This window comes from Oreochromis niloticus, linkage group LG1 (genome assembly GCF_001858045.2).
Source record: "Oreochromis niloticus isolate F11D_XX linkage group LG1, O_niloticus_UMD_NMBU, whole genome shotgun sequence".
Taxonomy (NCBI): Eukaryota; Metazoa; Chordata; class Actinopteri; order Cichliformes; family Cichlidae; genus Oreochromis; species Oreochromis niloticus.
The window spans coordinates 9,358,343-9,386,045 of record NC_031965.2 but is presented as its reverse complement, the minus strand read 5'-3'; the positions used below and the strand labels follow the sequence as shown (position 1 = coordinate 9,386,045).

At 38.9% G+C, this 27,703-nt stretch overlaps 2 protein-coding genes across 5 annotated transcripts; one reads left to right on the top strand and one right to left on the bottom strand.

Annotated features, from left to right (window-relative positions):
* cd44a (CD44 molecule (IN blood group) a) lies at positions 1 to 3,637 on the top strand. 3 transcript variants are annotated; one of them, XM_005455735.4, is made up of 6 exons: positions 1 to 173; positions 1,488 to 1,850; positions 1,953 to 2,336; positions 2,432 to 2,503; positions 2,593 to 2,671; positions 2,765 to 3,637. In XM_005455735.4, the coding sequence occupies exons 1-6, from the start codon at positions 101 to 103 to the stop codon at positions 2,931 to 2,933; spliced, it is 1,140 nt and encodes a 379-aa protein (XP_005455792.1). In that variant the 5' UTR covers positions 1 to 100; the 3' UTR covers positions 2,934 to 3,637. The 3 variants fall into 3 exon arrangements, with proteins under 3 accessions (XP_005455792.1, XP_019206208.1, XP_005455791.1); XM_005455734.3 differs by having other exon boundaries at positions 8 to 173; positions 1,488 to 2,336; XM_019350663.2 differs by lacking the exon at positions 2,593 to 2,671 and having other exon boundaries at positions 6 to 173; positions 1,488 to 2,336; positions 2,765 to 2,862.
* Positions 3,328 to 27,422, bottom strand: LOC100698156 (excitatory amino acid transporter 2). Of its 2 annotated transcripts, none has more exons than XM_005455731.4 (11): positions 27,266 to 27,422; positions 16,891 to 17,030; positions 14,950 to 15,102; positions 13,032 to 13,282; positions 12,828 to 12,936; positions 11,698 to 11,824; positions 10,919 to 11,152; positions 10,003 to 10,197; positions 9,430 to 9,564; positions 6,971 to 7,181; positions 3,328 to 6,057 (listed from the first exon to the last, which is right to left on the bottom strand). In XM_005455731.4, exons 1-11 carry the CDS (start codon positions 27,289 to 27,291, stop codon positions 5,986 to 5,988), a joined length of 1,653 nt encoding a protein of 550 aa, XP_005455788.1. In that variant the 5' UTR covers positions 27,292 to 27,422; the 3' UTR covers positions 3,328 to 5,985. The 2 variants fall into 2 exon arrangements, with proteins under 2 accessions (XP_005455788.1, XP_005455789.1); XM_005455732.3 differs by lacking the exon at positions 27,266 to 27,422 and adding an exon at positions 19,799 to 20,039.
* Between the last annotated feature and the right edge of the window lie 281 nt (positions 27,423 to 27,703).

The following is a 27,703-nucleotide window of genomic DNA, read 5'->3' as shown; positions in this document are numbered from 1 at the left end:
GACATGATTTATCTGGCTCAAAGTATCAGTTCACTGTGCAATATAGCTCCAGCTGGCTCACGGTTACCTTCAGTCCTTGATTTTAGCACCTTTCTCTGTTATGAAGATGAGGAATCTTCTTTTGGCAGTTGTTCTGGGACTTCTTGCTGCTGTCCATTCAACACCTGTTAATAGTAGGTGATATTTTTTAATATGTATTGTAGTAAATTGTTTTTAGCACAAGTTTTTAGCTTTTTTATTTCAATGTGAATTTGTCTTTGACAGCTAAACTGTAAATACAACCACAACAAAGCTATTTATTCATTGATGAATGATGCTGTATAAAAAAAGTCAGTTTCCATCCAAAAATGTAGGAGCCCAGAGGTATGGGGTGTTCAGTCTCAGACAAAGTAATTCTTTTATATCAGCTTCTGAACTTTCAATAATTCCCGTCGAGCCTTTTTCTTTACCCCGTGAGTCAGCACTTCTCCTGCTGCTACCTAAATTTCTCTTTATGTTTGAAGTATAGCGCTTCCTTAAAGAGTCGCATTTCATTGTTAGTGCACAGGTCTCATTGGCAGAGCCAGATTACACACAGAAGTCTTTGTGAAATGTTCTGTTCCAGGAGGTGCATTAATGAATTTGTCTTGAAACCAAAGATCAGCAAAGAGCTGTTACACAAGTTTGGGCACCCGGTACTCTCATAGGGAACACCAGAGCTGAACGTGACTGGGCAGAAATGTAGAGTGGAGATGTGTGATTTGAGCTGAGCCTCTTTCTTTCTTTCTTTTCTAAAATAAATGATATAAATCTAAACTATACATAGTTTCATTAGTTTACTTACACTATTTCATCAGTGTATAAGTGGCATTTAACAACATCAAGCATTTTAAATATGGGCTACAAGGTTAAGGGGGACCTTTTTAGTGGAACTGCTAACAACTCAATTCATGCTGCAAGATGCTGCTAATGAAAGGTCTACTTAAAAATACCAAGTAGTTGTAGATGTCAGGTAAATATAAGAAGCAAGTAACAAACACATTATTTCCAGATGAAATGTTGCGAAAGAAGCACTTAAATAAAAAGCGAAATGTTTTTTATTCACCAGCAATTACAATGGTTTACCATAAGATATATAAGACTTCCTTCCTTTGTGACGCAAAATCCTAATAATGGCTTAATTCTTTTTGAAAGACAGAAAACAGTTATGTTGGCCCCGGTTTATTTAGCATGGTATTAAAACTGATGCTTTGATGAAGTTGTCTCTCTTTTGTTAACCCACTAATACACGATTAGTCACCTAGGTTAATTATTACTGTCTCTCACCACACCTTATCAAAGCGGGTCACATAACAAGCTAACACAAGACTTTGGGCTGAAGCAACATAAGCTCTGTGTGGTCCTTTTGTGTTTAACAAAGCTTGGTAACTTTCCTCTCTACTCATGTCAGAGCCCGTAGGTAAACACTTAAGATGATACATGGATTTTTTCCTTTTTCTTTGTCCTAGCTGTGACCCAGAACCCTGACAACCCCGATGAAGGCTTTCTCAAGGATGCCATGACGGAGGGGTTCATTGTTGGTCCATCACCTACGCTTACAACAGAAACACCCAAAATAAATGCCACAGTTCAAGCATCACAGACACCGGTATACAACTCTGAAGATATGACCGAAGGAAGTGCTGCTGGAAAGATCAGTGACATCTCAACAACGTCCATTTCACCGCATGAAACCACAACGCTGAGTATTTCACATGCTCAGACCTCTGCATTCATAGGGAGTCCCGTGTCTGAGGGCAGTGGTTTAGGAGAGACCAGTGACGAATCACCGATCCCCTTCACACTCGATACCACAACAACGAATGCCACAAATGCGCCGACTTCTAACTCCACAGAGAGCTACGTGTTTGAGGGCAGTGCTGTTGAATCACCGATCCCCTTCACACTCGATACCACAACAACGAATGCCACAAATGCGCCGACTTCTAACTCCACAGAGAGTTACATGTTTGAGGGGAGTGCTGTCGAATCAACAATCCCAATCGCACTTGATACCACAACAGCAACGCATGCTCCGACCTCGGACTTCACAGAGCGTTACATGTTAGAGGGGAGAGGTTCAGGATATGCCTCACCTTCCCTCATTAGCCATACCACCACAACATCAGTGCCAAGTGAAGACCAGTCAAGCAAGACTTCAAACAGCAACGTCCTCTCGCAAACTACTGATCCTGCTGTCTCTACCAGTGACGTCACAACGAACCTGGATTCTGGTTCAGGGTCTGAACTGGTAGAAACTACCACTGTATCATCAAAAGTATCAAGACAAAATCGAAATTTTCTGTACAATAATAAAGGTAAATATTGTGCAATTAATTCAATAAGCACCTGTATGTTAAATTGTTTTGGGGTATATGGAGAGGTTTACGATTCTATTTTTATGTGCAATTAGGCCAACAAGCATCACAGACACAGACGCAGACGACGAACACTGAACCAACACACAAAGGACATGTTACACCTGGTGAGTCAGACAAAAACCACACTTCTGCACAATTAATACACGAATAACACTCATTCCACCTTTATAACACACCTCTCCCATATGATCAGATTGGATCATCATCCTTGGCTTTATCGTTGGTGTTGCAGCACTTGTAATACTCTGCGTTGCCATCGCAACCAGACACAAGTAAGACTCATATGTCAGAGACACGAACGACATATCTGACTAGATCTTCTCAAAGCACAGAATTTTAAATTAATGTTGATTTTTATGGCGCAGGTGGAATGGACCGAACCAGGCAAACCTGACAGTGGCTACAAATAACCAGCAGAGGGAGCGAGAGATGGAGACTTTCCTGCCTAATGAGAAGCCCAAGGAGAATGGAAATTCAGGGGAGTACACTGTCATTCCCCTGGAAGATATTCCACAAAATGGTCCCTCACACTGAGATCCAGAAACAAACCCTCTGGAGAACAGAACCATGAGACTGTGTTTGAAGCACAATAATTTAAAAGAGGAACAAAATTGTCCAAACTGCTGAGCAAAAGGGGATTTGTGGACTTTCACGCCTCTGATTCTTGTCTGAATGACAACAATATTTCATTTTTTTTTTCCCCCACTGACTTTGAAACACTTTGATGACACCTTTAGTTGCAGTAAATTTTGGTTAGTCTATTTATTGCCTTATTGAGTTTTTTTTCTTTCTTTTTTAAATTTTTAAATTATGTGTTGGTCAGGTAAAGTGCAGTAATGTCATTTATTTCAAATAGAGCTAAACTCTCCTCAGTGTTTTTTTTCTCTGTTTTTCGTTGTAATTCACGTGGTTTCCTTTTTTCCAGCTGTTTTTTTTTTTTTTTTTGTTAAAAGTGTCATTTGTTACAATGTTATTGTAATGTTTGCTTAATAATCTTATTGAAGACTGTGTTGTGGACTGTAACTTATATTAAGCTGCTCTGTTGTTTTTGTTGTGGAATCCTGGAGTACTGAATGGTACTCAGCTCACTGAGTCTAGTTCCTCTTGAGAGCCTACACAGCACTTCAGCTGTGGTAACATGCACTTACTGAACATTCATATGCTGTACTGCATCCTGCCTCCTATGAGGAATAATCACAATGGTAGCTCATCAATAAACATTTATTTGCTTCCAATAATCTTTACACACATGCCTTAAAACATTTTTACACTTTCGGTCCATTTTCCAGACAAATATTTTTGTTCTTGTGATGTGATGGCGAAGCACGAATCCCTTCATTCTTACTTGCATTTAGTCAGTCAGAGTTTAGCATGATGATGAATCTCGGACACAAGAAAATATTGAATGCATTCTCAGACAGATATGTGTACAGAATCCCAAACAAAGATACAAAATAGGAGTTTAATCATCTAAAGATGGTACAAGTCTTACATCTTTATAGAAAACACTTGCTATGGTAGGCCAGTTGACTAATAACATATCATAAACTAAAACAATGACCAATAATAAATTAAAGAAATGGAAAAGCATGAAGTGAATTAATGACAAATGAATGGCCTACAGCAGTCTTTCCCTTTAGATATACTCTATATGGCATGACCCATATTCTCACATACTGAAAAACCCCCATAAACTTGCTCAGAATCCTTAAGCAACCAAATATGCAGTGGGTCAGTAACAATTTGTACCCACACAGATAAATAGTGGACTTTTTTCCCAGAAAACAATTTGCAATCTTTTTTAAAAACAAACACATGTAATGGATTCCCTGTTAATGAATAACCCTAAGGTCACAACCTATTGAGATAACTAATGGCCCATTAAAGAAATAAATTAGCATTGCTCTAGCATAATTGCATACTTGTATATCATTATAGTCATTATAGAAATTTTTTACATAGCAAAAACCATTATGATGACAAAAATATCAAGTCTATACATTTGATTTGTACACTTTTTACCTAAAGAGAGTATATACACAAAGTGCAAGCAGGCACTTTTATTTATATATATTTATATAAGCTTCTGCTTATATGAAAAAGAAATGAATAATCCAGTTTCATCTAGTTTTGAACACCAGAGTGAAACTCACAAACATGTACATACTGAGCCAACATCCAATGACCTTGTTGTTACAGCGTCAGATTTATGCGAGTGCTGGAGGCAGAATTTAGTGTGCACTTGCTAAACAGACGTGACCATAGCTAATTAACTCTAGGTGTAATTACAAGCTTGTTATTTCTATCTAAATCTGTTTTGTAGATGCTACAAAACCTTGTGAAGAAGGCCCAGCCATCCTCACTCACAAAACTTTTGTTACTCTTTTCTATTCTAGTGCGACAATTCATACTAGCTTTCATCCAGAAATGCTTCAGTGATCATGATCATACTAACTGCACTCTGCAGGTGACATCTTCAAGGCAAGGTTGTCATAAAGTAAAGAAATAAACGGTTTGAAATAAAACACTGGACAATGCACTGGTCTGTTGAGGGTTTGAGAGACATCCCCACTTCTTCTCATTAAACCTCCAGTTTTTTGTTCCTTTTCTTTTCGTTAATCTCCCCCACTCTCTGTCAGAAACACACTCGTACACATGTGATTTCCAGGACACAGCAGACTTTTGATTATTAACAGAAACTCAGTTATCCATACATCAAGGACATACATACAAAAAACAAAGAAACAAACATATTGATAAATAACTGGGAGGACACCCTTTATGTAATCTATTTGAGCTTTACTCTCAGCAACACATTCTGTACTTTGTGTTGCTACATTTAGAGGCCACACTCTCTGCTCTTAAGTCCTAATCTTCACTTATCAGCTCTGACCTTGTGTGTGACATCAGGGAATAATCCCATGAGGTGAACAGTCAAAGGTGATGCAATGTTTAACTGCCCTGACCTTTCCTCGCAATTCAACAACAAAACACTCTTTTGTTTTGTTGTTTGTAAGCTTTTTTTTGCCATAAGCTTACAAATTGTGAAACTGCTGATGGTATCAACAATTCAGCAATAAAATCTGTCAGATTCTGATGCCTTTTATATCAGCCCTCTCACATGCTCCTTATATATAAGTTAAGCAGCAAGGCCATCAGTCACACACCCTCCTTTAAGCTACAAAGAAAATGGTTTGGTACAAAAGAAACATCACATGTTGCACAGAGTAGAAGAATTTGTTTGCGTTGACAGGACAGGTAGCTTGCAGCAGCACCAAGTAAGGCCCTGAGTGTTGTCAACTGAATGTTGTCTGTACAAGTGCATGGAAGTTTATTACAGTTTGTGTAGAAGTTATACAAACACAAGATCTAATCTAGGGTGAAGATTTGGTCCATTCAGTCACCCAGATGGATAAAGGAATTTTCAAATTCTGGCCGACTCCTGTTAAGCTCCCCTTAATGCTTTCTTCCTTTTATGTCTTCTTCTTAATATGATTGCTTTTTGTCGTTGCTTGTATTTTTGCTGTTGTGTCAGCAGAAAGTAAATGTAATACTCGTGTAAGGTGCAGTGGCATCTGAATCTGCTTTACCCGCATTTCCATGGGTCTTCCTCAACAAGAGAGAACTCTGCAGTGTTGCCATTTTTGCCCATGGTGACCTGTAAGCAATTATCAAGAACAACTAACTGTTGTGACCAAGGCACTGTTACCGACAGACTGTCAGTGGTTGGGAGCAGAGAAACCATTGCTTCATTACATGTTGGCCAGTGACCTTGGGGCTAAGTTTAGTTAGTCCCCGACAGACGAAAACACGTTGCCATACAGCGATAGACAAGTACATTAAGTCATTTTTCCAGAGTTGGCCATGTATTTAATGGATTCTCTCCCCAACCAAATTACAATAATGATATTCATCATTATACAGGCAATGAACGTGAATAAATATCGTTTTTTTCTGTTGTTTGTTTAGAAATCTAGCTACAATATAGACAGGAGGCATGAAATAGGCATTTCTTAAATGAATGCATCACTTTGGATGATTGATGATGATATGGAGAAAACAGCAGTCTTTATGTATACCACTGGCTAAAATCACTTTAAAAATATTGTTAAAAATTTAAAAACTAATAATTTGGTCAGGGCTACCATAAATACATGTCCAATTAAGTAAACAAATGAAATAAAACAGAAAAAAAACATGCCACATGTATGAGACAATGAATTAGATTAGTGTTGAGCCTTTAAAATAAACTGATTCAGTTTTTATAAACAATAAAAACAATGTATGATGTGGAAATGAACAAATTTTGATAAACCTGGTATCACAAAAACTGCTTTTTCATATGATCAACAGGTGAATAAATAAATATAAAAAAATATTTATTTAGCTTTTCACCACTTTAAAGACGACATTTTTCAGTCAAGAATGACTTGTACTATTCACACAGACACCAATACGCCAACATAGGAAGCCACAGAGAAAAGAGTAACAGACACAAAAAGAAAGACAAACACACAGCTGGGAAGGATGCGCTACATACAGGTCTCTATGTCCGTTAACGTGAAATGTACCTTGCAGTCGTCTATCAACACTGAGTTGTGGTGAGCGTACACATTCTGGTTGGTGTTATTTTCAAAGAACGATTGTGTCTTTGCCATCTCAAAGTCATCCATCCGGACCTGCTGGGCGTCAAAGGTGTCAAGCTCGTCTTTGGAAAGGTGGTACACGATGCCTGCTCCATAGGAGTCCCCAACCACATTAACAGAGGTACGGAAACGATCCCTACATGTTGAAAAAAACAAAAAAAACAAAAAAGCACTAGATGAATAAAAACACCATCCACACATCCATCCATCAATTGTCTACTGCTTTTTAGGGCCAGGTTGCGGGAAACTCATATCTCCCTCTCCCCAGCCACCTCCTTCAGCTCATCTGGGGGAACACTGAGGCATTCACAGGCCTGCTGAGAGACATAATCTCCCCAGTGTGTCCTGGGTCTACCCTGGTGTCTCCCTCGGAACTCCTCACCCAGGAGGTGCCCAGGAGGTATCCTTGTCAGCTCAAATCACCTCAGCTGGCTCATTCTCGAGGTGGAGGAGTAGCAGCTCTACTCCGAGCCCCTCCTGAATGACTGAACCAGCCAGCCTTCAGAGAAAGCTCATTTCCCTACTTGTATTTGTGATCTCAGTTTTTTGTGACTGCCCAGAGCTCGTGACCATAGGTGAAAGTTGAGACATAGAGCAAATGGTAAATAAACAGTTTTGCTTTTACACTTAGCTCTCCCTTCACAACAATGGACTGTTACAGCAGCACCAATTAGTCTGTCAACATAACAATTCCCCTTGTTAAATCATAAATTAATTGTGATTAACCACATTTTTTGTAAAGCAGGGTTCAGTTTCACTAGTCAAACCGAGGCCTCATTCCTGCCACTCCTGATAAATTAAGAAATCTCATAAATAAAAGCCATGATATAAAGAAGCAACTGAGAAACAAAGTCACTGACGCCTATCAAGAGTTCCAAAGCCATCTCTAAGGCTTTGGGACTTCAGTAAACCACAGTCAGAGTCATTATCCACAAATGGAGAAAACTTGGAACAGTGCTGAAGCTTCCCAAGAGTGGCCGGGTGACCATAATTACCCCAAGAGTGCATCAACAAATCTCTCAGGAGGTCATAAAGAACCCAGAGCAACAGCTAAAGGACTAAAGTCTTAATTTGCCTCAGTTAAGGTCATAGTTCAAGATGCAACAGTGAGAAAAAGGCTGGGCAAAAATGCCATACATGGAAGAGTTCCAAGACGAAAAACGCCTGCTGACCAAAGACAACACAAAAATCATCTTGATGAAGACTTTAGGGAAAATATCCTGTGGACTGATGAGATGAAAGTCTTTGGAAGCTCTGAATCCCATTGCATCTGAAATAAAACTAACACAGCATTTCATAAAGAGAACATCACACCAACAGTCAAACATGGTGGTGGAGGTGGTAGTTTGATGGTCTGGGGCAGCTTTGTTGCTTCAGGACCTGGACAACATGTCATAACTGAACCATGAATTCTGCTCTCTACCAGAAAAAACACAAGGAGAACCTATGGTCCATCAGCTCATGCCCTGAAGCTCAAGCTACCTTGAGCAGCACCAACAAGTATACCTCTGAATAGCTCCAAACAAAACCCCAACCTCTGAATGCAAATTGAAGGCTTTGGAGTGGCCTAGTCAAGGTCTGGACTCTTAAGATGCATTTAGATGCTTTGAAATGATCTTAAACAGGCCGTTCAGGCTCAAAAACCATCCAGTATAGCTGAATTAAAACAATTCTACAGAGAAGAGAGGGCCAAAATTCCTCCAAGGCAATGTGAAAGACTCACTACCAGTTATTGCAAATGCTTGAATGCACCTCTTGCTGTCAAGGGTGGCAAAGCCAGTTATTAGGTTTAGGGGGCAATTCCTTCTTCACATAGGTAGGTAGGTAAATTTGGATAGCTTTTTTCCTCTTAATAAATCAAAGATCATTTAAAAACTACACTTTTACTCCAGTTATCTTTGTCTTTGTTTAAATTTGTTAAAGGTTTTAAATGCTGAAGTGTGATAAATAACACCCCCCCCCCCCCCCCCCCCCCCCCCCCCAAAAAAAAAAATTCTAAGGAAAGGGGAAAATACTTTTTCATGGTACTTTAAGTGAGCAAATGTGCATGTGCTAGAACTTTTGACATTTACTGTGGTTTATTGTTATTATGTGTTTTCTGAAACAATACAAATATTTCACTGTGTGGGAATGACTCATTTAAATGGTTTTTCATTAAAAAACTTAAAACCATAACAACCACAGCTATAACAGTGTTTACACCCCCAATGCATACTTATTTCACTATACATGATAATATATAGCGGGGAGCATTTTTCCTTATTATGGTGACATCTAAAACTGCTTACATAAAATTCAAGATAAACCAAAAGTAAGATCATTGAATGGTATTGGAATATGTCTGCATGCTTTTGTCATGATAGCAGTGTTGATGTGGCGCTCACAGAAGCCAGTCGACAGCAACCAGGAGGCTGATGTCCTGAGTGGGCAGCCCTACTGCTGTTAGGATCAGAAGCATGGTCACAAGTCCAGCACTCGGGATACTAGCTGCTCCAACACTGGCCAAGGTAGCTGTCATGCTGGATTAGAGACAAATTCAAGTGTAAGGTTTTAATACACACACATCCTTACTATCTGTACACAGTTAACACCCTATACTATCTCTACAAAAGGTTTTATGATGACAAAAGTATTTTGATAACTAATTACTGAAACTGGGAACTGTAAGAGTGTACACTGTCTACGTAAATTTAAACCACAACCTTATTCTACACAATGACTTTGCCTTTAAAGTGCAGGGGGATAATGCAATAAAAGAAATAATGTGTTTTAGTAAGTTTGGACACCATGTCCATAGAACAAGCTTTTACAAGTCTGTGGACTCTCTCCCCTGTCTCCCCAGTTTGGGTTGAGAAATGCTGACTGTGTAGGCTACGGCATGACTGACATTGCTTTTATACTAATCAAAGAACAGAGAGACTCCTTGTGTCCTATGGATAGGAGGACTGTAGGCTTACCTTACGGTAACAATCTGACCCCAGTCGAGGCTGATGCCATTCATCTGAGCGATGAAGATGGCAGCAACAGCCTCATAAAGTGCTGTGCCATCCATATTGATAGTAGCTCCCACTGGGAGGACAAAGCGTGTCACTCTCTTGTCGATGCCCAGGTTTTCCTCTAAGCATCTGAACGTGACAGGCAAGGTACCAGCACTGTGGCAAATAAAACAAGAAGAAGCTTGTTAATATGACAGTCACGAACGGCATGGAATGAGATTCAGCTTGCAAATTGTGCACCCAATTTGGCACTAAAAACTTGCAGGAATAAAGAACTCTGCAACAAATTATAGACTGTCTGTTGAGAATTAATTTGCCTGAATCACTCTTTATATTCCATTAATTTTTACATTTAATTGCACCATTCTTCCATTCAAAATGAAAATAATTTACTCCAAACGATGGTAATTTGATTCATATAAGGGCTTTCAGGGGTTTTACTTTTGAAAACAATCAAAAACTTTAACTTGTTTGAATTCATTTTTAAGACAGAATATCATGGAGATAACCACAGCTGTGACTCCACACTTGCTTGGCTTCTTCCAAGGTTGTGGAATGGTGAGCTGGAAGGAACTGGGAAAAAGTTGAGCTCACCTCTGTAGAGGGAAGAGTGTATCTCGTGCCATTAATAAAACATGGACATATTCCATGTGGAGGCAAAGTGAGAAACTGTTGCTAGCAAGCTAATTCCATAGTTATCACTCCAAAAAAAGGTTGCTCTGATTATTTACCATCTGTGATGGAAGTATTTATAAAAGCATATATCACACTGAAAAACAAAGCCTGATTTCTAGACAGGGATACTGTGGTCCTCTGAGGGTCAGAGAGTCTGAATTCTACAACATTCACCACAAACAGAAGCAGAATTCCCTCATACCTGGACGCTGTTCCGAGTGCCGTGACCCAAGCCTGGAATATTCCCATGAAGAACTTGAAAGGGTCTTCTTTTACTATTATAAAATATATCAGTGGAAGAAAAATTCCTCCATGGATGATAAGGCCCACTATCACAGTAACCATGTACATTCCCAGTTGTCTTGCAACCACCTCCAAGTCAGCAATAGAGATGATTTTTCCACAGATGAGGCAAGCAATACCAACAGGAGAATACCTGAAGACAGAATGTGTATTTTGGTTATAAATGTGTCAGGCAAAGGAAAAATGTATATAGTATTCATCTTAGATCCTACAACAAGTTGCTTCATGCTGTACAGAAATATATATATATATTTTTGAAGAGAATAAATTGTTAGGAATAGGCAACATGGTTTTGCTTTGATTTAGCAGCATGTTGTTATTCAAGTGGTTTGATAGTGTACAAGGCTCCTGTATTTACTCGAGAGTCTCTTTTCAAGCTTTAATGTTCCCCACGATAGAAGCTTCAGGCCAATCACTGGGCTTTTCAATCCAGATAATGAAAGTATTAAAGAGCAAAAATACTTATTATGGAAACCAATGCAACCTGTTGAAATGCATTAGGAATATCCCTTCAGGGAGTGGCGTTTTAGTGTTAGGGGCTTAAATGGAGTGGAGTGAACTGCAGGTGGGGGGCATCTACTTTCAAGTTCTGATAGCTTTTTTTCTACCTTTTAAAATTTTGGGCCTACAGCTGTTTTAACCCTGTGTGGAACAGTGCTTATGATGAACTGAACTTACCACATAATTGCACCAACGAGCTTCATTACAATCTCATTGAGTACGTTGAAAAACTCCAACATTAGCTTGGCCTTTTCGCCCATTTTCCCCATAATAACTCCAAAAGCAACAAAGAATCCAATTAAACCTGTAAGACACAGAATATGATAATTTAGTATGAATTAATAGAAAGTTAATGATTTTACTTGCTCGGAGGAAGAATTATTCAGACATATTACTAGACAGCAACGCAACATTCTGCTATATATAATACCTAATTTTAGAATATATAAAGTACATTTGTATGTATTGTAGACTAAATCTAAAGTGACAGCCAACCAATCATTCATTTTAAGTACTGTACAGAAAGAAAGGATGTCGTAGGTGTTGGGAATGTTCAAAATACCAAACTAGAGCATTTAGTTATAGTACTAATGAAATGAAATGCAAACTAAATACAAATTAAAGTGTGTAAAGAAAATTCAGCCAATGTAAAGTTATAGCAGCAGGGGCGCCACCAAGGGGGGGCCAGAGGGGACACTGGCTACCCCCCAAAATTTACTGGCCACCCAGTGGCCCACCCTGATAAGACTGTCCTAAGTTGGTAATAATGTTAATAAACATGAGCACAATGGAGAGGGAGACACCCTACATCAGGCATGTCCAACTCCAATCCTCGAGAGATACTGTCCTGCAGCTTTTAGATGCATCCCTACTACAACACAGTTGAATCAGATGGTTGGATTACCTCTTCAGCATGCCATCAAGTTTGGCAAAGGCCTGATAACAAGCCATTCCTTTGATTCAGGTGTGTCGAAACAAGGATGTGTCTAAAAGCTGCAGGACAGTAGCTCTTGAGGACTGGAGTTGGACACCCCTGCCCCACAGGTTCTGTTTTTGTTGTGCCACACCAATATTTTTAGTGGCCCCCATATGGCCACCCCTATGAAACATTGTGGAGGCGCCCCTGGTGAGCAGCTCAAAAATCTGTGTCTGCAGACACAGACGCCAATCAATGCCTTTGTGTTATCTGAATGTTTCCCTTTGATGATGTAACTTTAAAAAAAAAAATAGAACTTTTGTTTTTCATCCGTAACCCTGCTAAGCGATTCCATTTATGCACTGCGCGTGCCTTCAAACTTTTTACCTACCCAGGACATTCATCCCACTCTTGAACTGAAGGGACCTTTTGACTGTGAACTGCGGAGGTGCTCTGGTCCTGTTAGTGGGTACTGGTACTTTGGTGGTTACTGTCTGAATCTGGACAGTAAGCAAAGAAAACAAGAATCAGTTGGAGGAACTGACATATGAATCAGATTTATGCGGTGGAGAAAGACCATCTGTGAAACTCCTACCTGCTGGAAACAGGCCTGCACTAAGTTCTCTGGGAAAAGATTTCGGATGAGATCAAAGAAAGCATCCACACTGGACACCTCGTCGTTCTTCTTTCCCTGTCCAAGATTGGCCCTAAGCTTGGGGTTCCCAGGATGGATGGCCAGCACCAGGACCACTCCTAGGACAGCCGCAATCACCGTTGTCGACATATAGTACACCATGGCCCTGGTGCCTAGTCGCCCACTGGATTTGGCATCCAAACCAGCTAGTCCTGTTGGCAAAGTATGTTTTACAGGAAATAATAACATTTACTTAGAATGATGATAATGAATCAAAATAGGCGCTATTATGTCATTAAATTAATCTGTTTAAGTTAATCGGCTACTGTAACCAAATTGATAAAGTCCTTCCAATAAGAGCAGCCTGTGGTATGTGAGCTCTGAAGTCCACCTTCAGCTACATCACTGCACTGTGACAGTCTCAAACTCTGAACTTGCCAATGATTGATGTTTAAATGAGTGCAGTAAAAAGTGCCATCTAGCATGTTTTCATCATAAGATAAATGTGAGGACTAAGTAACTTTTTACTGATGGATGCGACTGCGCTGGCAAAATCAGGAGGAGTGAATGTAGGAATAAAGGGTTAATGTTCTTACTGTAAAACTGCCATTTAAGTATGAGCAAATGTACAGTGCTTAACAAATTTATTAAACCAAGTATCATAAAACTAAGAAATCACAAATATTTCAGGAATCTGTAAAAAACACATTTAAAACGTAATAATTATATTGCTATTTGTTAGGCAAACAACAAACTGAATTCATGTTTTTCTACCCGAATTTGAGCCAGTAACCCAGACTTCTCTGGGAAGTCCGACACTATCAAGCATAACATTCAACCAATAAAACTAAATTTTCCTTTTAAGGAATGGAAGTAAATAAATGCATCTTGATATAAAGAAAATAATGATAATAATCATGTGCTTTACTATTTTGTATGTTTAATAAAACACTAACATCATGGATAACAAACAAATTATTAGATTCTATAATTTGGATTAAAGAGCATGCACACACTGGTGGATTAACCATTATAGAAACATAAAAACTGATTTGCTTTATTGGTATTGCTAGTTTAGAGCAGCTGTGGCCATAATTAATAAAAGCACTGTATCAGTCTGTGAGAACAAATTTTGCAACTAAAACTAAAACTTAGGGAAACATAACTGCTGTAAATAATGATGGGGTGTACAAATGCAGACATTGTGCCACAGAACTGAATCTTTTAACTTGATACTGATACACTATTTGCTAATATATTGGTCAGCAATATTTAGTTTTCTTAAAAGTAATTTGATATTTCATATTGTAACCTCAGATATTTTTGAAATGAATAACTATAAGGCTATAACACAACTATAAGGCAGAAAAGGTCAAACACAATCCTATATTGCAGTCATTCTGCTCAGCTTGTTAAAAAAAAAAAAACACCTGGCTCACAGGGAACTTACTGTAACTATGTCTATATGCTTCACACCAATGCAACTTTCAGCTCTTTTTTTTCTTTGTACAGTAACAGACTGTGGCTCATGCATTCACTAAAAATAGGTCCCAGTGTAGAAAAACAGTAACACCTGTGTACTTGTGCAGTATGCAATCAACAAAATCTGTTTCTGTGGCTCTTTTTCCTCCCACTGCTTCCCCCCCCCCCCCCCTTTTTTCTTCTTCTTCTTTTTTTTTTTTTTTTGCCAAAATATAAAAACGCAATGTTAAGATCATTTTTTCCCCAGTTTACCAGGAAAAAAATACACCCACTCTCACATCTCTGCTGTTGCGACTCAACTCCAAGGTAACAAGTAGCACCGTATGACCCCATTTCACGACAGTTGTCAGCAAATTCAGCAGAACATCGTATGTTCGAGTTACTGTGCCTCACCCACCTGTGACCAGACTGGAAACAACAAGAGGCAAAATAAGCATCTTCAGCATCCTCATTAGGATCTCTCCAGGGAAAGCAATGATCATTATAACATCAGGAGGGAGAGGTGATATGTGCCGCAGAAGCATTCCAGCGATGGAGCCCAGAAACACACCTGAGACAACAAATAAAAAAGAAAAAAAAATCAAACACCAGGCCTCATGTGTGGCTCAGTAATAAATATATATTTGCAGATGATTTTTCTCATTTATTTAACATCACCTGTCCTCCCACAGTCACTGTGTCATAGGATTACTTGTAGAAAGGTGGTAAAGTGTGACAAAGTGTGAAAAATCAGACTTTAATAAGGTTGCTTATTTTTCACCTTACAGCAGCTAATAAAGTAATGACCACCTTGATTTCAGTCTAAATATTTTTCCAATTACCGTACATCTGTAAACAGTTTGCAGGAATAAAAGCTCCAAAGGATGACATAAAAGTTATTGAAGCTTGTAAACTTTTCTTCTTATACACTGAAATTACGTTTCAAAGTTGTTTCCCACTTTAGCGTTTTGCACTGCAGTCTAAATGCAATACAACCTGGGCAATCATGGCTGCCTGCTAGTTTAACATCAAGAAAGAAGCTGTGAACATTTATGCATTTAAATGGCACTCAGGAGCGCACAGTGAGAGCACTGATAGAGCAAGAATTAAAAAGGTGAAAAAAAAAAAAGTATTGGCTGCTTTTTTAAATTGAGTGGAGGGGATTTTTTTTTCTTTTTTTCCCCAAAGGTGATTTTCTTCTAGAAATGCAGTAAAGGTCAACTGCAGCTGCTTCGCTGGTCGGAGCCAGGTGTTGCCATTCTCCCCTGACTGCGTAACCTCGGGGTACACGATGAGAAACACCTGCCTCTTATCTGCTCTAACAACTGATCAGATGTATGATCAACAACAGGAGGTTCCATTGAATAGAATTGTATTTATTTATTTAATAGGAAAGGTATTGATTTGTTTAGTTGGACTTTGTACTAAGAAGGTCAATAGACTCTGTGTATTTTAATGGGGACTTCTGCTAATCAGAAAATATCTGTGAATGACGTTAACATGGCACCGTGCTCGCGGCGGCTCTTGTTTGTTTAGTTGTTTGTCAATATTTTCTTTTTGCCTAAAATTTCCTTTACAGGTAGTTCTCAAAAAGTGCACAGTACAGCCTACGATAGTTACACAACACAAAGCTTTTGCAGCATGAGGAGAACAGTGATGGCTATGACAGTCGAAATATCCTATAGCAGTTTGTTTTTTTGTTTTTTTAATATTCTTTCATCGTGCACCAAAACATTGGTCTCGTAAGAAAAATGGAAGGAAGAAGATCCTTCTGTACTCCCTGGGCAGCGTTTGGCAGTTGACACACAATGATGGATTGGTATGTCGACATACCTTGCATGATGATCCAGATTCATCTAAGTTTGTGTAAATGCCATCATGACGATTACACTACCTATATATAATTTAATAAGTTCCCTGTCATAGAAGAGCCCAATAAAACAGAGTGGAAAAACAGAACAATCTGATAACATTTTATTAACCTGGCATCATACCTTACAGGATGTGAGGCTTTATTTGCTTTTTTTATTTATTTATTTATTTATTGGGTCACTTCACAGGCTATAACAACTGCCGGAAACTCAATCTTCATTGCAGATTTTTATCTTTGCCCTCCTGCTGGCAACACCTGCTCTTCTCCATCTGCACTTGGAAACCTGCCGTTCATCTAGAACACAATTTGTCTCACTCTGTTTTAAAATCACCCATGAAGCATGTATCCCATAGGGACAGTTACAGTGTTTCTCTCACACCTGTAAGCTAAGGTCTTGGACAGCCTAAAACTGCACAGTGTAAATGTAACCATGAATAAAAGCGTATTGTGGATGAATGAATGTAAATAAAGGGACTTTTAACTTACCAAGGATGGTGAGAGTGAGAACCATGTTCTTCATAATCTTATCACAGAGGGTTCCACATGGATTCTCAGGTGGGTCTACCCCTGGTTCCAGGTGGCTCTCATCCATCCTGACCTCAACTTGCTTCTGCATTTTGTTGGCACTGGAACAGGTAAAGAAGGAAGATGTTATAATAATAATTGAGAGCCATCACAACATTTCCGCCACACTGCTATGTTTTTAGTGTAAAGCAGAACAAATGCTTAGTAAACAAAACTGCATTGATTTGCAGCTAAGAGAACACATAATCAATGTTTAGATTGCACTCAGATAAATTGTAATTATAACTGAAACGTAGGAACACTCAATTGCGATGCCCGCTTGTGTTAATACGATCTCACATACTGAAAATATATAAAAACAGTAGTGTGTGAATAGATGAGAAGGCACGTAATGTCCTTGGGCTGGTTAGTTGAAAGCCACTGAAAGATAGTGCTGTTGTCACTGTACTAGCAACTACTGCTAATGCTGTAACTGTCAGCACAGATGACGATGGGCTCTATGAAACTCACTGTCCCCCCACATCCAGTAGCTCCTCATTGCAAATGATTGACACTGTAGAGGGGGCCCATGCCCATCTACTGTATACACTCAAGTTTCAGCAGTCAGAGGAAGTTGCAGTTAGAAGAAGTAACATGAATACAACTCAGTGTGTTGCAGGTTCAAAATCTGCGAGGAAAAGATGGCCCAATAAGGAAGAAATTGTGCTTGTAATTGATATTACACTTCTGGACAAAAGCACTGGGTCACCGACACACTACACCCACAGGAGTTGCTCAGCCATGGAAACCTATACCAGAAAGCACCTGACGCACGGTTTTTGTGCTGATGCTAATACCATAGGAGGTTTGGGAGTCTGCAGTTAATGAGTCATCAGAGCTGTGGCGACTTCACTGTCCACTATGTAACTCAGCATTCTGTGTGTGCTCCAGCTCTGCAATAAGACCACTTACAGTTAACAGAGAATAGCTAGCAGGGAAGAAATTTCACAAACTGACTGGTTGCAATGGTTGCATCCTCTTATGGTACCTCACTCAAATTCAGTGAGCTCTTTAAAATGACTCATTGTTTTACAAATATTTGTAAGGGCAGACAACATGGCAAGATGGTTGGTTTTATCAAATGTAGCAAGATGACTGAAAACACCTGAATTCAAGGACTAAGCCCAAGGGTGACCCAGTACTTTTGTCTATAGAGAATATGCTGAAATACTATCTGATAAGAGAACGGAGGGCTGGATGAAATGATGCTTCTATGCTTCTGACAAGTTTCTTGGTTCGGCTCTGCTGGTCAGTCTCTTGTCTCCTGGAGCTTTTCTATATGGAGTTTGAATGTGCTCCCTGTGGCTGTGTGGGAATATTCTAGTTTCCTTTCACAGTTTGAAGACATGTATGCTGAGTTAACTGATGATTCTAAACTTGGTAAAAATACCACCTCTATATTTAAACAGAGAGCAATGCTCTGTTAAATATATGAGTAACTTTGGCTTGAGGTTTAAAGGTGTTTGAGTGGTCAGCAAGTCTAGAAAAGAGCAAGTCTTCCATGGCTAGCTAACTGCTGGAGTTTTCTGCAGCTATTGTATAAAAGTACAAAATGTATATATTTGTTTCACTGATTCATTTTTAGTTTTGAGGATATTTTCTTGGACATGGTCCTTTGTGTTAATTTCAGATGATGAGCTCATCCATCTGACTATGCACTTCTTTATTTTACTACCTTTTGTTGCCTCTGAAGCAACAAGTATCTCAGGTTTGTTGTGGTCTGGAGTAAAGCCTCTTTGACTTAAAGATCAACTCTCAGCTGTACAGCCTTTAAATCCTGTAGAGCACAGACGTACACAGTTATGTAACAGCGCGTGCCTGTGTCATTTGGGCAGCCATGACCTTGATGACACGAACAACTGGAATGATGTTTTAAAGCAATAAACACTAGAAAGAAATATTATATATATTTAAATATTATCTGCTGGATATTTTAAATATCCTGCAGATGAAAATTCACGGGTGACAGGGAAGACAAAGCTTCAGTAATGTGTCATATATATATATCTGCTAAATCAATAGCATATTTGATGATCCATTATTTAAAAAAAAAAACAAAACCCTTCTGTCTAAGACATGTAAGTGGGGAGGGAACATGCAAGGTAAGGACAGAACAACTGCCAAGTCAATCATGCCTGTCTGATACACTGTGCTCTGGCATTAATGACACGTAAGCCTTTTAAAGAGGATAAATTTAGCACTTCAGGCATTCAAGTGATTGAGTTATGCAACAGACAAGGGGCTTCCCAGGAAAAGTCAAAGTGTCACCGCTACCTACCTAAAACTGTTATGCATGCATGTGAATGGTAACTTAATTTAAAGCTTGGTATTCAAAGCGAATTTCTTCTTTTCTGCAGAAGGAGAAAATCAAAGCACTGGACAAATAACTGGATGTGAAAAATGAGTAAGCAGGGTTGGACAGTGACCTCACAAGTGAAAGGTCTTCTGGAAAGTCCAGGCTAGATAATAATTTTATGCTTTTAGCATTAAAAGAAACACACCCCTTCAATGTGAGGTTGATTCAGAGCGAACTGAAGAATAGAACAGCAACAATGAAAAACGATGTTATCTACTAAAACATCACCAAGGACAGCAGGACTACTGTAGCTGTACAACGGACAAAAGATTGTCCTTCTAGCTTTTGTTTCTTAAATGCACTTACTGTATAATGCATCAAGCCCATGCATAAAGTTGCATGATCCTTTGGAAAAGCTTCACATAAATTGCTAAAAAAAACATATGAAAAAGTATTTTGAAGGCACACCGTTCACTGCCATTACTCGTCTCATGAACTACCACCACATCACTACATCCTGCGAATCATGCTTACCAGTTGGTTTGTATGCTGCTTGAAGTTGGAATTGTACTTGTAGAGAGGTACTACACAACTACTGACTTCAGTGAAAAAATTAACAAAATCATGGCTCATGCATTGGTAAATCCTCCAATCAAAGCCCCCCCAAAAGTCTTTTTTTCTCCCTTTACACAAAAGCACCTTCAGTGCTTAAAATTCTGCAAATGACTTCCTCTTTAGCAACTGATTTACATCCAAAATCACAGATGCCCGCTCATTCAGCTGCAGGAAGGTGCATAAAGGTAAAGTGACTAACCTGGAGGTCTGACAGAAGCCTCCCAGACAGGAGGGGTGGAGTCACCCTGCTAAGATTAGCCAGAGAGTGGAAATCCTCGTCGCCATCTTTATTTTGTCCCTTCTATTTTTGCATGTTTTTGTTTTTGTTTACTTTGTATTTGAGACAGAAAGGTTGCATGTATAAGTCCTTAGGGCAATGCAAACATGCAAAGTCTGTTCGAGAATAGATGATTAATACATTTCAGATTCAGGGGCTGCACAATGACAGTACTGTAGATGTCATCATTCAAAGCCTGCTTTTCATGACTGACACCTTTCATAATAGGAGTACTTCACAAGCTCTATTAACCAGTTTCTTAAATGTAAATGTACATTTTGGTGGAGATTAGGTAAAATCATAAGCATGGACGTTTTACATAAGCAGTGCTGCTACCGTCTTTTCCCCTTGAAATTTTCAGCTTCATATGGCTCATGCTGCTATGTATTTATATCAGGTGCTGCATTTAATAATGGCTAATCAAATGTGGCCCGCTTATTAGTACTGCCTTATGGCTTGTTGCAAACTGATTTATTTGTAACATGATTTCGCTTGAATGTTAATCGCATGCTTCATTAGTACATTTGTTCAATAAATTGAAGGGTTCATGTCACATTCTCAATTAATATTAAGCAAGAAGTTTAGAGTAAACAAAAACTTCCAAATTAGTCAGCAAAAAAGCTTGAAGGAGAAGTCATTTAGCAGAATAAAGCCGGTTTATTAGAGCATAACGGAAAAACTGATTGCAGCTTTCGTGTCATTTTCATTTTGGAATATTTAATCAGACACAAATTAACACTCGTGTTTGAGTAAGATTTTGTGTCTCTCGTCAATTTTAAAGGCGGTTTTAGCATGCAGGGAGCGTCTGTCTGAGTCACAGCCTAAAAACAACAAGATTGAGATGATTTTATGACTTTGTTGAAGGAAAAAGTAAATCAAAGTAAATTAAACCCTATGTATGTCTGTTATAATCCAATAACATAACACTGAATGTTTCTCTAATCCTACCGTGTTCAAATCAAGCAAACTTAGCATAGCAACAGCAGCAGGAGGTTATGCGTTTATTTGAAGTATCTGCAGAGGCTTGTGTGTTTAACGCAGCTTCGACATTGACTGGCCCCAGTCTGATTGTTCTCTTGCTGAAAGTTCTTTTAGTCTAACAGGGTGACATGGACATGTTACATGCAGACATTGGTAGCAGCACGCCAGCATTTATTTTAACACATTAAAAAGAAAGACAGAACAAAACTGTTGGAGTGATTGACTTTAGGTGGAAAAGATGATTACAGAGATGTGCATGATATCAGAGGAGCATTTTAACAACTTTGATAGTCGTCACACTGGCGAGAATCAAAGGAGATTTTTATTCAAAGGCTACATAGCTGTTCTAAGAAGTTGGCCTATTTTCCGCGCAGTTTGCAGAGTTGCTGGTTATAAGACAGAGTGAGGATTCCAATTATGGAGCTGCTCTCAGAGCATGAGCCAGGAGAAGAGTTGGAGTCAGAGCACATGGCAAAGCATTTGTTCGTGCAACTCCAAACCTAGCCCCGCCTTTTTCTCCTCTCAGCAACAAGCCCGCCTCATGCCGCAACACCTGACAACACAAGCCACGCTTAGACTGCAGGTGTCTATAATTAACTAATCTGTCCTGAGCCGCCCTAATCCAGCGCACATACACGCCGAAATGGATCAGGCACACTTGGACAGCAAGTCTTAGGCTGTCACAGAATAAATTTCATAAAATCATTAAGAGATTTTCTTTGAATTCCACAGCTATATGGTAATATTATCAGAAGATTTAGAAAAAATAATAATAGTAACACTCACTAATTATAAAAAAGAGCAAACTAAGAACACCAAGCCCCACCCTTATCACAACTACTACTGCCCCTTCCAATCTACACAAATACCGGCCATTCTTACATTTGCAATCACTCCTGACTACAGTTCGCACTGCAGACGCTGAATTTCACCACGAATAATCTCAAGTCTGATTTTATTTTTAATTGTAATATTTGGTTTTGCAGGTTAATAACTTTCACGTTAAAATTCAAGCAACTCCAAGTGTCTACTTTTTGAATTCAGATGTGCTAACTATATTCGTGCTGGCCTCAGCTATCTAAAGACAAATTCAGTAAACCAAATGGCCATTTTATAATTGAATAAATGTTTAATTGAACAAGTTATTGCTTGATGAGCAATAACATCAAGTGTGTAAAGTTTAGAACAACTGTTTATTTTAATCTGATGAAAATACAGCAATAGAATGTAATGTTTCATATAAGTTTAGCAGTAATTGTTGTTGTCGCTAATGGGCCAGTGAACGAATGGTACAATGAGCTTTGGAGTATTTATATTCAGTTGCAAATGTGCAACACAAGATGCATAAATGCTCTTCTTATACTTTTTTCCTGGAGTCTGCATGGAAAATGTAGGTTTAGGTGGTGAACTGCAGTGTAAGGTCTGAGCAGAACACCAAGTTGGTTCATCATCCATGTGCAAACTGCACGTGGATGATGAACGTGACATCATGGGTATATACTTTGTCATGGATCCCAATTTCACTGTTCAGTCAGGCTAACAGTAGCAGATCTGATCAAAACGTAGACATTTACATCAGCAAACACAGTCTGTATTTAATTTTTTTCACTCCTATCACTTTTAAGGTTTGGTTGAATGAGTATTATGGATAAAGCACGGTGGCAGCATAGTGGCTGGAGGTTGCAGTGATTAGCACTGTTGCCTCAAAGCAAGAAGGTCCTGAGTTCAACTCCACCACCTGGCCAAGGCATTTTTGCATGTTGTCCCCGTGTTTGCATGGGTTCTCTTTGGGTACTTGACACCCACAGTTCAAAGACATGCAGTTAGTGGTGTTAGGTTAATTGAGGATTCTAAACATGCCCATAGGTGTGAATGGTTGTCTATCTTTGTGGGTTAGCCCTGCGTCAGATTGGTGACCTGTCCAGGGTATACCCCACCTCTCGCCCTATAGTAACTGGGATAGACTCCAGCCCCCCTGCGACCCTGATGAGTGGAAGAGGATGGATGGATGTGAATAAACTAAAACCAAAGTCACTCCTTCACAACTTATAATAGGACCCGTGCTAGTATGTTCTCATATTTACGGGACATATTTTAAGCAAATAAAGAAAGAAGGCATAATTGCCTCTTTTTTTTGTTGTAAATGCTACAAGGTCAAAGGAATACAACTCCCAACATGCACTGGGGCCTATTACATACAGTAGGCATGCAGCAAGTGAGAAAAAAAATACAATTTCATCTGTCTTAAAGAGTGCTGTTCCAAGATTTTTAACAAGTGTAAGCTTTACTGTAGTGCTTATTTCTACAAAACACACATTAAGTGAAAATGACTAATTTCAGTAGGACATTTTTTTTCTTTTTTCTTCTTGGAAGAAAATAAAGTCCTGTACAAATAGCAAAAGACTAAATGTCTCATCAAGACAGATGGTATTTTTACTGAATCACATTGCAATGTCCTAGATAGATATGCAGAATCTGTTCTATTCAGAGAGTCAGAGGAATACTAAATCAAAGCACTTTATTTCTTTTATGCACCAAGAAGAAGTAATGAGGTAAGTTATGTTTTTTATTTGTCCTTTGATTTTTCCTTTACTATTGTGTGTGGTTTTTGTCTAGATTTTTTTCTATATAAAAGTTGCCATGACCATTCATTTTTATTCTGAGCATTTTCAAACTAATAACACACAAAACAGTCACCATTGCGTTCCGAAAAATAGCTCTGACACTTTAAAGATATAACAGCAGCACAAGACTTTAGTGTATAGAGACCGCCAATCAGTCCCGTCCGCTCACATCCTGCAAATGCTTTTATCAAGAAATGCTGTGTAGAGAGCAAACCAGAGATAATCTATGCAAAATTTCCACTTAATATCCCAAAACATGACATCTGAGAAATCCATCTTGTTTCAAATATGTGTTGTAAATAAATAAATAAATAAAAAATAATAATTTAAACCAGTTCATGATAGTTTTCTACTGTGACATCCTCAATTGTAAGTCATCACTGATAAAAACGGACCTAATGATTTATTTATTATTTGTTGTTTTTTAACAAAGACATTTCATATGCATTCAGACTGCAACATGCTAAATGTCATATAGAGTGAGTGTTGTCACTGGCTAACAGCAGCCCATCATGCTTTGCATAAGCATGGATTGCAATCATGATGTACCACTACGACTGATGATCATATTTCAGTGATGATTTTAATGACACGTGTCTCGTAAGAGCAGGATTTCAGTTGGATCCGAGCCAGGGCTTTACTCCAGCTCCTGATTATGAGAGTTAATTGCTCTTACTTATGCAGGAGATGTACAATTAAAACATTTCAGATCGGATAAGCGGCTCTTGACTGGCTCTGCCATCATGCCCTCCACTTCAGAATGAGAAGCAGAGGAGGAAATGCTGTTTCTACTCAGACTCATTTCACAAAGTCCTCTTTCCCCTCATTTCACAAACTCAGGCAAAATAAAGCTAAATTATGCACATGCGCTTCTTTCCTGTTCTACCAGGCGTTGGACAAGAAGACTGATATTATTTTTTTTTGTCACTTTGCATTCAGATGCTGAAAGTGTGTAGTCTGGCACTAGCTGCAACTGGCACTGATAATAAACAACCCATTCATTAGCTCCAAAATCATAAGCATACCATGTGTCAGGTTTTGTTTTGTGCTTTTTTTTAATAAGGAGGCATCATGAATTTAGGAGCTGATGAAAATGACTTACACCTCTTCCCACGCTTGACCGGTACGACGTGTTTCATAGACAGTGATGACATTATCAGTATTGCATCTGGTCTTTTAAAATCATTTCATCATCTGTTACCAACTGCACAACTGAAGTTCACTTAAAGAAAACTGGGAAAAAATCTAACATTAGTGTTTGCATCTGTAAATTATAGTATGGCACATGTCAAAGTTCCTCTTGGTGCTTTTCAGCCTTCCTGTACTCGCTGTGCCTATTGAGAGTAATTTCACGTTTAAAGGTTAACAATTTCCCTCATGCCCGGGGCCCTGAATAGACAAATGGAAGAGGTGGAATTTTAAACCACCAAAAAGATTTTAACTAGGCGAAAGACTTAGATGAGGTATTGATTCAATTGTACAGTACAGAAGGTAATTCTACCCATTTATGAAATGATTAAAACAGATTATTGTTTCATAACCAGCTCGGTTTTCTTTGCTATTGTTTTTTAGTAAGTCAGTAACTTCTGCAGACGCTCATCCTAAGCGTCCCTATATCGTAGCAAAGAGATGAGAGATGAAGCTCTGATCCTTTTGCATCTATGGAACTTTAGTTAGGTTTAAATATACAGTAGCTGAGTGTCACCGGAAAAAGATGATAAAGTTCTCAGTGATTATAATAATACTACTTGGAATCAAAGGCTACTTAAATCTTTTTTGAAAACTTCACACACAGCGTTAAGAAAAAGGAAGTTGCTACTCTGAATGGTTTTAATAATGTAGAGTATTTTGCAATCTGCTTCAGCTCGAATGTGCTTGGACATGTAGTCCCAGACAGGAAATCCCTGACAGTTGTATCTTCGGCTTGATCTTTTACCTGTAAATGTCATGGCATTTGCAAGGGCTGCCAGCCAATAGAGAGTCCTTTAATAATAATAAAACAAATGAATATTAAAAACTAATAGAAACTAATGTATAACAGCCATCGGAGCTACTGAAGCCACCCTGGACAGGTTTGGCAGTCAGTCACAGGGCTGATTTATAGAGACAGACAACCATTCATGCTCACATTTAGACCTACCTTTGCAATTTAAAGTTGCCAGCCAGACTTACATGTCTTTTAACTATGGCAGAAAACTAGAAGAAACTGGATAAAACTAAACCCAGGACAGGGGGGACATTTTAAGCTGCATATATGAAGGCTCCAGTCTGCCAGGAGCCAACATAAATGGGCACTGTCTGCAGAATTTAAGGTATTTGCATGACTGCATCCAACTCTTCTGTTGTACCAGTTGGAGGATTTTTATGTATTTCAGCCTATTTTCATACTTAATCAAATACCGCCACTTTGTTAAAGGCACTGGCATCTCAGAGATGTGCCCAAGATATTTCAGCATATTCTGTGTAGGCGTTGGTGCAGTAAACCAGGTCTTGGCAATAGTGAGATGGGTCTGACTCCAAACTCATCACATTTGGATGCTTGTTGAGCAACCCCTGGCATCATGTTTAAACACACTTTGTGGCCTTAAGTGCAGAAGAAAAAGGGCACATTTAAACCTAAACCACTAGAATTGTCTTGAATTTAACCTGAATAAAGAACAGTTTAGTTAAACCTGTAACAGCAGCAGCCACATTTCCCTCCCTCCAATGGTAATACACTAAAAAAAAGAAAGCTGATAAATATTTTAAACCAGACTATTCTACAGCACTTTTGACCAGGGCCCACTACTGCTTCGTTACCCTTTTTAGCTTACACTCCCTGACAGAAGAATTTTAAAAAAATAATTTTTAATTAAACTAAAAATAGAAGTGGGATTTGCAGTGTAACCCTTTGGGATATCCTTCTGAACTTCATCCCCTTGCAGCCCTGTCTCGAGTTGAAGAATGTGGTGAGAGTCAATCGCACAGAGCACCAAATCTTTAATAATGCACATGTGGCCAAAAGCAAGCAGTTTTGCATTGCTCTAAGAAACTGTCAGCTCATAAAATGCATTATGATTTGTCCCTCTCTTGAGATGTGAGATGTAAGTGATTCATTTTGTCTTTTAAAGGCATATTTGTTTGTGGCTTAATTCAAGTCTTTGTGGATGGATGATTTTCACTGGCTAGGCACTTTGTCAGTATCCACTGCTGACCTACAACAAACAATTCACCTAGAAGCAGAAGTGGGAATACAACCAAGCACCAAACATTACATTTAAAGTATACCTAGGACTCTGTCACAGCACTAAAAAAAACACTGTTTGCAGATTTTTCTTGTTAAATAGTTACAGACAGCTTACCTCACTGTGACCAAAAAGAACTTTTCCTGACCTTGAGTGGACTCCATATGTAGTGACTTGTACACAAACCCGCTTTCTAGTTATATGCCTATGAAAATTTCCTGTAAAACAAAGGAGGATGTTATTATTCACCTCTCCTCTTGCTTAGATGTAAAGTGCTCACCTGTGGAAGTCTTCTCCTTGATACATTTATCGCCTTTCCTGCTCAGCTTCCTTGTAAGTTTCTTTAAAACTGAAGCAGCATCAAGATTCTTTGGAGAGAAGGTAGCTGCTTCAGCGGGATCCACCTACTCTAAGGTATGGAAATCCAAGCAAGCTAAACAAACACCCTGCACATGCACAGTGAGCGCATTGATGCACGCACAGAGGGCTGTGGATTTGAGATTAGAGGTCAGTACCTCCTCTCAGGTGTGGGTGTGGTGTTCTCTCTGCTAAAGAGTAACAGTAATGAGCAGACTTTCCACCCGTTTTTAGCCTCATGACATCATACAGTAAAATGGAAACCTTGGGAGACCTGTGACATTGCAAAACTTCAAGGTTTCCAGTCAAATGTAAATATTAAAAGAGGGGGCTATGGATGCATTTGCAATATTTGTTGTTG